The sequence below is a fragment of the Rosa chinensis genome, chromosome 5 (genome assembly GCF_002994745.2).
Source record: "Rosa chinensis cultivar Old Blush chromosome 5, RchiOBHm-V2, whole genome shotgun sequence".
In the NCBI taxonomy this organism is placed as follows: domain Eukaryota; kingdom Viridiplantae; phylum Streptophyta; class Magnoliopsida; order Rosales; family Rosaceae; genus Rosa; species Rosa chinensis.
This window is the reverse complement of record NC_037092.1, coordinates 65,142,615-65,151,587: the sequence shown is the minus strand read 5'-3', so window position 1 is coordinate 65,151,587 and position 8,973 is coordinate 65,142,615. Positions and strand designations below refer to the sequence as shown.

Here is an 8,973-nt window from a genome sequence, read left to right as displayed (position 1 = left end):
TACTCTCGAACCATTTCCCACACAAACTTGGACCTCACTTTTCTTTGGTGTCCTCCTGTTTGTTAAACCCTGCAAGGAATTCGTAATGTGTATAGGTGAGCCTGAGTCTAACCAGTAAAAGTGAGATGCTATATTAACAAAATTAACTTCTAGAGAAAAGACAGAATTTTGAAAAGACTCACCCTTCTTTATCATCCAAGCCTTGAAACCACTGCAGTCTCTCTTCATGTGCCCTATTTTCTTGCAAAAATAGCACTTAAACTTAAAAGGTTTGTCAGCTTTATGTTCTGCAGGTTTGCCAGGTACTTTAGTGGTGGTAGTCTTCTTGGCCTTAAGTATGTTCTGTTTCTTCCACTTAGGCTTCTCAACTAGGTTGACTGCAGTAGCTGGTCTGCCTTCCTTCCTGATTCTCTCTTCCTCTACTACACAGATAGAAATTAACTTGTTCAAGTCCCAGTTAGACTCTTGGGCATGGTAGGAGGTTCTCAGGTTACTGTAGGTGTTAGGCAATGACTGAAGTGCCACATGCACTACCTGAGAGTCTTTAACTCCCATGTCTAAATCCCTCAGCCTTGAGTTGAGGTCAATTAGCTCCATAATGTGCTCCCTCACACTTCCTTTTCCTGAAAACTCCAGCTCATTAAATCTTTTGGATAGCCTAGCAGCCTCAGCTTTGTCACTCTCCTGATATTTATCTCCTATGGCTTCTAGAAAATCCATGGCAAGCTCTGGCTCAATGATCGAACCCCTAACTGTGTCAGACATAGAGGTTCTTATCACATTTTTGGCTTTCCTATTGGCGCTATACCACTCCTTATAGTATTTTCTATCTTCTTCTGTGCTCTCAGTGTCTAACTCTAATGGTTGTTCCTCAATCAAGCAAAGATCCATATTTTGATGCATAGACAGATAAAATTCAACTTGGTTTCTCCACTTCTTATAATTCCATCCATTAAGCAACTGAATTTGGCCTATAGTGACCACATTTAGACCTAAAAACACAGAAAAATAAAGAAAATAAGATTTCTGCAGTAAAAGATTTTATCTGTGTGTTAATCTTTAAAACAAAATCATGTATTTGAATAACACAAGCAAAAGACATAAAATTTAAAAGTAGTCATGAGCTTTAAAATTTTAGCAGATACATGATTAGTTTTCCATAAAACCCCATAACTAAAATAACATCAAGTAACACCTTTGTGGCATAAAACTCAACATTCTAAAGTTCTAAATCACCATACTGTATTTAACAAAAATCAGTCATTCCTTGAACCAGTCAAAGTCTTTGGATAAGAAAAGCTTCAAGGTATCTAAATAGATAGTTGTGATTACATATGATGCTGTTCTGCATTCAGAATTACACAGTGAACAACTTCTTTGGAAGACAAAATATAAGTGCAATTTTAAATGCAGAAACACAAGTTCCAGTTTTGTTAAAACTTAAAATCCTTGAAGAGTGATAATGAAAACTTGCTTTGTGCAAAATGACCAATACAATCTTTCAAGAATATCAAAACTAGAATTAATAACCATATGCTCAGTTTCTGTATGAACTTATTAATTTTATGCCATGAAAATAACAATACTGCAGATTTTATGTTGGGAGATATATTCCTAATTGTTAGCTAAAAACCATAGCATACTTAAAACAACCAATACTCAATCAAAATCATCAAATCATACCATCACAGTAATCATATAGTTCTCAAAACCAAAACTTCATATCACACGATTACAGTAAGTCATTCAACCATATATGCAGAATTCCTTCAATATGCATGATCAAGCATTCCAAATATGATTATGACAACCCTTTCCATATGCTAAACAGTAATCCATATGACAACCCTTTCCATATGCAGAAATTGAAATACAAGTTTTGGGATTCCCAATGAACATACCTTGGCCTCTGCTACAGCGCTGCAACAAAAATTTTATAGCGGAAGCAAAAGAAAACAAGCAGCAAATTTCAACCCTTCCACATGATCCAATCAATTCTAAAGAGGGGTCTTGAATCCCATAACCGAGAATTTATCTCAGTGAGCCCTAACTCAATCCGATCCCTAAAGCAAAAGTGACCGTTATGTTCCAACGGTAATATTCTTAAATTTATATATTAATTTTGGACACGGGTTTGGGCTTATTTGCTTAATGAATTGGATTAGTATTAAAGCCGGGTTAAAACCACTTAAGGCCTGCTTTTAGTCTAAACAGAAAATAGTTTTCACAATATGAATTTTCTGAACCAAAACAAAAAACGCATGATATGTGTTTTATGAAGTTCCTAAGCTCTGATACCAATTGTTAAATCTACATGATGCAACAACCAACACATCAAACACAAGATCATATCATACAACACATATACAATATCAATTAAACCAGCTGCACAACATCCACACAGAAACTGCAGAATAGCTTTTCTAGTGGTACTAGGACTCCACCTGGATCATTGACTCTCTGGATCCCTGCAGAAACAACTTGACCAAAGTTAGACATCTTGAGCAATTGGAACTAAGAATGAATAGCAATAGAACTAGAGCAGAAAGCCTTATGTATGTCAACACCAAAAGCTTTAGAATGGGGCTGAACAATATGCTTAACAACGGGTGATGAATACAGGGACTTTGCTCCCTTTATAAATTGGCCAAAACCACGAGTTAGACTCATCCCATAAGGAGTCCAACACTTCTTCATGTTTATCGAGATAGGAGACTTAGAGTTTATCACAAACACTTAATGTAATTCAGGTTGATTACAAATGAGTTCCCTACTTCTACTAGGAGATATACACCCACGTAGATAACTAGAATTAGAGTTATATTCATGTACTTCTTGTTATTTACATAAGATTAAATCAGCTGGTTTTATCTCAATGTGATTAAGATAATGTTAAGTCCACATAGTATTGGGCTGAATGATTAGGCTTATTTTGCTTTTGTGTTTTTTTGTTTGGTCTTTTTTAGGCCCCCCATTTGTGAAAGAAATAGTAATAACAATAATTCTGTACGGCAGTCATTAGCAAAGTGTCCCAGACTCAAGGACGAGTCATCGATTCGATAGACACAAGGGAATATCACTCCATCACAACAGTACAATTATCTGTGCCTAACTCCAGCTTGGCTCCATCACTTCTTGTCTCTCTCCTCTCCTCTCCTCTCCGCCACCAATCACCTCAGACCACGTCACCAAGCCTCCAACTTCAATCTCACTACGTGACTCAAACTCGGCTACTTACGAAAACCAACCTCCCCAGTTTAGCCTTAAGCGCCACATACCATCTTCTTCTTCATCTTCTCTCTCTCTCTGAAACGAAGGTGTGAATATGCAAAGACTGGTTTCAGCGAGGTCTGGGATTACAAGTCTTCTGAGAAATCAGAGACACGCGGCTTCTTTCTCTACCTCTTTACTCTTCGATGATACTCAAATTCAGGTCCCTCTCCCTCTCTTACTGTATTCTATCAATCAAATCAAATTCACAAGCCTCTGTTATGTTAAATTTCATTTCTTTGCCAAAACTTCATTAAAAAAAAAAAAAAAAAAGGTGCCTTCTTTGTATTGAACCGATCAAGTTTGCAGCATCAGAAGTCAATACTGATTGGGCCCATCTAAAATAGTAGATCATTTGGACAATTTGGTATTCTTACTGTTAATTTCTTTTTATAATGATGTTGAATTTTGATGCAGTTTAAGGAAAGTGTGGGTCAATTTGCACAAGAACACATTGCCCCACATGCTGCAAAAGTAGACCAAACTAATAATTTTCCCAAGGAGGTCAACTTATGGAAGCTCATGGGAGAGTTTAGCCTTCATGGAATTACTGCCCCAGGTATCATTTTCATCAATTGTGATTTGGCTGCTTTATCATGTACAGAAGCAATTTTCTTTTTAACAGATTATGTATCAATTTTCGGGTGTGTATGCGATGCTATGAACTTATGTTTGCTCTTCAGTTGTTCAGGGTCTAGTTTACGTAACAAGTTTCTTGTTATGTGAATTTGTAATCGAAGAAGCTGTAAGATAGGCAAAATAATCTTCCTAAGAAGATCTCACTATGTACTATGTATGTTGCATTAGTTGACTTCTTCATTTCATTCGTCGTATAGAATGTCCTACCTATTTTAAATTGGAACATGGAACTTTTGTTCCATCCCTATCTGCAATTTTTTTTTCCTCAGAATACAACCATCTTCTAACATACTACAAATTTTTGTTGTTCCTTATGGTTGGCAGTCTCTACTGAGTACTGAATACCAAGTGAGTTGATATTCATCCTCAACCTGTTGTAAATGTATGAGGAAGTTATTTGAAGTTGTCTGGTAGGATGGGTAACGAATCTGTAAGGCACATAAAAACAAATGGGAGAAAGGAAATATACACTGTTCTATTCATTATTTTGGTTCATGTAAATTCTGAATAATTGGAACTTGATTATTGGTTTTCTTGTAGAGGAATATGGAGGGCTGGGTCTTGGCTACTTGTATCACTGCATTGCTATGGAAGAAATAAGCCGTGCTTCAGGATCTGTTGGCCTATCATATGGTGCCCATTCCAACCTGTGCATTAATCAATTGGTAACAAAACAAATGAGTACATTTGTGACAATAGTTGCACAGATAGTATAATTGTTAAAGTTTCTATTTTTATTCTTTGTTTTGTAGGTGAGGCATGGAAATCCTACTCAGAAAGAGAAGTATTTGCCAAAGGTTCTACTTTTATTTGAATTATTAGTATATACATTTTTACTTCATTGCCTCTTAGTATAGCTTTTATTTGTGTTCTCAAGTTGTGGATTGGGACAGACAGAGAGGGAGGTTGGCGTGGGGCTGTGGCCCAATTTGCTTTAGTGATTCTAGTACAGATGGCTGGTTTACCGCTGGAAAAATGTTAGAAGTTAGAACCAGCCAAACTATCTGTTTATGTAAAGAAGAAAAGGAGAGAAAAAGAGTCGATCACTTGAGGGATCACAAGTTAACAGCATATCTAGCATGTCACATTCATGACCTGATTATGGGACTGCCAGCTTATTCGTTTCGGTTTCAAACATTTGTCAACAGTATTTTTTAATTTTTTTATTGCAAAACTGCTGACATTACATATCTTGGTGATACTATTGAACTAAATATTGATCAGAAAACTCATGGGTAGCTTGACGTCCATTGTTCCATTCTTCCTTCTCCTTCCACTCTTATTTCCAGACCAATGAAGTATCATGTTATATGGGATATTCTTTCTTTTGTTCAAGATGCTTTCTTAATTAGTTCATCTTCAATTTGTTTGTCCTTGTTAACTAACAAATTCTATCTTTCATATGAAGCTTATTAGTGGAGAGCATGTAGGGGCTCTTGCAATGAGCGAGCCCAATTGTAAGTTATGTGTACTATTTATTTTAATTATTTCATTTTTCATTTATTGAGATTCTGATCTCTCTCTCTCTCCCTCCCTCCTTCTAGCTGGTTCTGACGTAGTTAGCATGAAGTGCAAAGCTGATCGAGCAGATGGGGGTTATATCTTAAATGGGAACAAGATGTGGTGCACCAATGGCCCAGTTGCTCAAACATTGGTAAATTTGTTAGAATATCGATATGCTTCTCTCTCTCTCTCTGTGCTTTACCGTTGCTCTGTGTGCATCTTCTGTTTATATCAAATAGCCCAAGAAATGGGATATTTTCATGATCAGTCCTCTATACATATAAAGTAAATATGTGCAATACTAATATATTTACACACAGTCACACACACACACACATGCATTAATATAATTTTTTTAAAAGTTAATTCTATGTGGAATATAAGTCAACCAACCCACACTATTTCTCTTTGGTGTACTTTGTGCTTTCACTATATTTTTCCAACGAATGTGAGGAGTTTGAGCTTTCCTACCACTTACTCTAGGAACCTAGAATAGGCTTATACACAAGATGTTTCATGATGCTAGATAGCATTCCAAAAGCGAATTCCATGAATGCTCTTAAGATATATCTCATAATTGAACTGCACCAGATGTGAACCAACCTTCTGTCACCCTATAATCTCTAAAATGTATGTCAGACCCATATTCATATGGGATTTTGTTTTGGCGGTGGTAAAGCACTATCTTTAGGATACCGTTTGTGTCACAAAGAATGAAGCGAAGGACACTGCAATCTGCATGTATTTATATTTTTATTATTGATGCATAGTGCTCAGGTAATAAATTTGTCTGTATGTATGCATGTAATTTTGCCATAAGATTTAACTCGCATTTATAATTTTTTTTTTTTTTTGCTGCAACTAATATTTATATGGATCAGGTTGTTTATTATTTTTATTATTGATGCATAGTGCTCAGGTAGTAAATTTGTCTGTATGTATGCATGTAATTTTGCCATAAGATTTAACTCGCATTTATAATTTTTTTTTTTTTTTGCTGCAACTAATATTTATATGGATCAGGTTGTTTATGCAAAAACGGACATAAATGCGGGCTCAAAGGGAATCACAGCGTTCATCATTGAGAAGGGGATACCCGGGTAATTGCATGATCACACAGCTATTTTCTGTTTGAAACAGGTGATATATGTGCATAAGTAAAAATGTCAAATTAGGTTATACGGTACCCAGTTTAAATGTGGCCATAAGTGTAGTTTGGATTTTTGAATCATTAAACAAACTTTTATTGGGTATGATTGCTATCTTACATTGTTACCAAGACTTATGCATTTTATTAAAACATAAAAATGTAATAACAAAATGAAAGAGGAACATCTTAAAATTCTTCATGTTTATCGAGTCAATTATACCTCCATGCAGATTCAGTACTGCCCAGAAATTAGACAAACTCGGCATGCGAGGAAGCGATACGTACGTCTGCAATGCTTTAATTGAAATTATCTATATCACAGTCCGCCCCCTCTCGTTTCTCTCGTTTTTCTACTAACAGTGGCAATGGTCTGACCAGATGTGAGCTTGTCTTTGAGAATTGCTTTGTTTCGAATGAAAATGTTCTTGGCCAGGAAGGAAAAGGTTAGTGATGCTTCACTATTTTACTAATTTCGTGACTAGAAGAGATTGTTTGGAATATGTTGCATGTGTTAATTACATAAACAAGTAATGTTATGTTGTATAGTTAGAAGCTGGCTGCTTAGCGATCTTATAACTTATTAAACTTTTGAAGCTGGTTTTTAGGATTAAGATGGTCAGAACTTTACCTTGAAGCTGCCAGTTGCAATGGGACTAATGACTTATTCTTGTCTCACTCTAACAACTCAACCGGACACGTATTCGCATTTGTCTATAACATCACTCATCGTGCAATACTAATATTTGGAAGACGAATTATTGCTTCCCATGACAATTCTTGTTTAGGGAAGGTAGATAACATCTTTAGGACCTTTTGGTGATTTACCGTATGCATTTAGTGCTGTTAGAATCAGTGTCCTATGTTTTCATGATTCTAATTCAATTGAGAAATAAATATCTTCAACCACCATAACTCTGTTATATTACTGTTTCTTTCAGGAGTCTATGTCATGATGTCAGGGTTAGATTTAGAGAGGCTTGTTTTAGCAGGTGGGCCCCTAGGTATTATGCAGGCATGTATGGATGTTGTCCTTCCTTATGTTCGACAGCGAGAGCAGTTTGGCCGTCCTATTGGAGAGTTTCAGCTTATACAGGTGTATTGTTTTGTCTAGACGAATTTCTTTCTCATTTTCTAGCTCCTTCTATGTGAACTTTAACCCTTGCGCTGTTAATGGACTACAATTACAGGGGAAAATTGCTGACATGTATACTTCTTTACAATCTTCAAGGTAGAGGATTTTGATTCCTTTATGCGCTGTTCTATCATCTAATGTTTACATGGTTACAGAAATAACTCTCTCTGGCTCTCTTCCCTTCTTTTCAGGGCCTATGTGTATTCTGTTGCAAGGGAATGTGACAATGGAAGAGTTGACCCAAAGGTACTTTTGCTTTCTGATTCTGTTTTCTTCTTCATCAGTCTTAGCATTTGGCAACATAAATTCTTGGCAAACCATAACCTCTGTGGATACAATTTTCAGGACTGTGCAGGAGTTATACTATCTACGGCTGAAAGAGCCACGCAGGTTGCTTTGCAGGTAAAAGATTCTGGTCTAATTCCATTCTATCTCTCTACTTTTGCAACCAAGTAATTTGGCTATTCAAACGCAAACCTCATTTAGGCAATCAACTTAGCTTGTATATTGCATATTGCTTTAATGCCCCCCCATATTGAAGTTCAGAATCTCCGTTTGGATTATTTTGCTGAGAGGTTTATACAATTGGAACTAGGATCTTTATATCCTTATCCTTGAAATTTGGAGAAAAAAACAGCTTACAGGAACGTATGATAACTTTACATCCATGAATTTTGCCATGACAAGTTTGAACCTTGCAGGCTATACAATGCTTAGGTGGTAATGGCTATGTAAATGAGTACCCAACTGGCCGTCTCCTTCGAGATGCCAAACTCTATGAGATTGGAGCAGGGACTAGTGAGATCAGAAGGATGATAATTGGTCGTGGGCTATTTAAGGAGCAATAGGAGACATGATGTACATTTTCAGTTGCTGGATTGAGATATCTGTAGAAACCCATACTTTTCCAGGATACTGCTGATGTTAGAGTACAGCCTTTCTGACTTTACTTCACTCACATATTCCGGAATTGAGAATCAAGGGATCACACCATCATTATTGGCATCTATGTTGAAATTGCCGTATCCAATAAGAGAACGAATGGCGGTTCGATGATCTTTAGGTAGATTGTCAACTGAGGTCAATGAGAATCAGAGTTTCTAGCGGTGACAAAGTTATTTTCCCATGTAAATTGGGAAATTCGTACTTCTCTGTAGACTTTTTTCCATGCTACAAAATAGAAGAGAACCTTTGTTTAGTTGGTGTTCAGTGACTTGTATGATGGGATTTCTTTGATTATTCTGAGCCACACACTCTGCAATACCTCGTCTTACGGCCA

General features: G+C 36.5%; 2 protein-coding genes across 2 annotated transcripts; one reads left to right on the top strand and one right to left on the bottom strand.

The window, feature by feature from the left end:
* Positions 1-224: 224 nt before the first annotated feature.
* LOC121049249 lies at positions 225-891 on the bottom strand. The gene is made up of 2 exons (XM_040505929.1): positions 307-891; positions 225-233 (listed from the first exon to the last, which is right to left on the bottom strand). Exons 1-2 carry the CDS (start codon positions 889-891, stop codon positions 225-227), a joined length of 594 nt encoding a protein of 197 aa, XP_040361863.1.
* Positions 892-3,121: 2,230 nt separating this feature from the next.
* Positions 3,122-8,973, top strand: LOC112165761 (isovaleryl-CoA dehydrogenase, mitochondrial). The gene is made up of 14 exons (XM_024302401.2): positions 3,122-3,433; positions 3,688-3,829; positions 4,450-4,574; positions 4,662-4,706; positions 5,318-5,366; positions 5,454-5,563; positions 6,436-6,512; positions 6,793-6,843; positions 6,941-7,005; positions 7,501-7,655; positions 7,750-7,790; positions 7,886-7,940; positions 8,040-8,096; positions 8,396-8,973. The coding sequence occupies exons 1-14, from the start codon at positions 3,326-3,328 to the stop codon at positions 8,540-8,542; spliced, it is 1,227 nt and encodes a 408-aa protein (XP_024158169.1). The 5' UTR covers positions 3,122-3,325; the 3' UTR covers positions 8,543-8,973.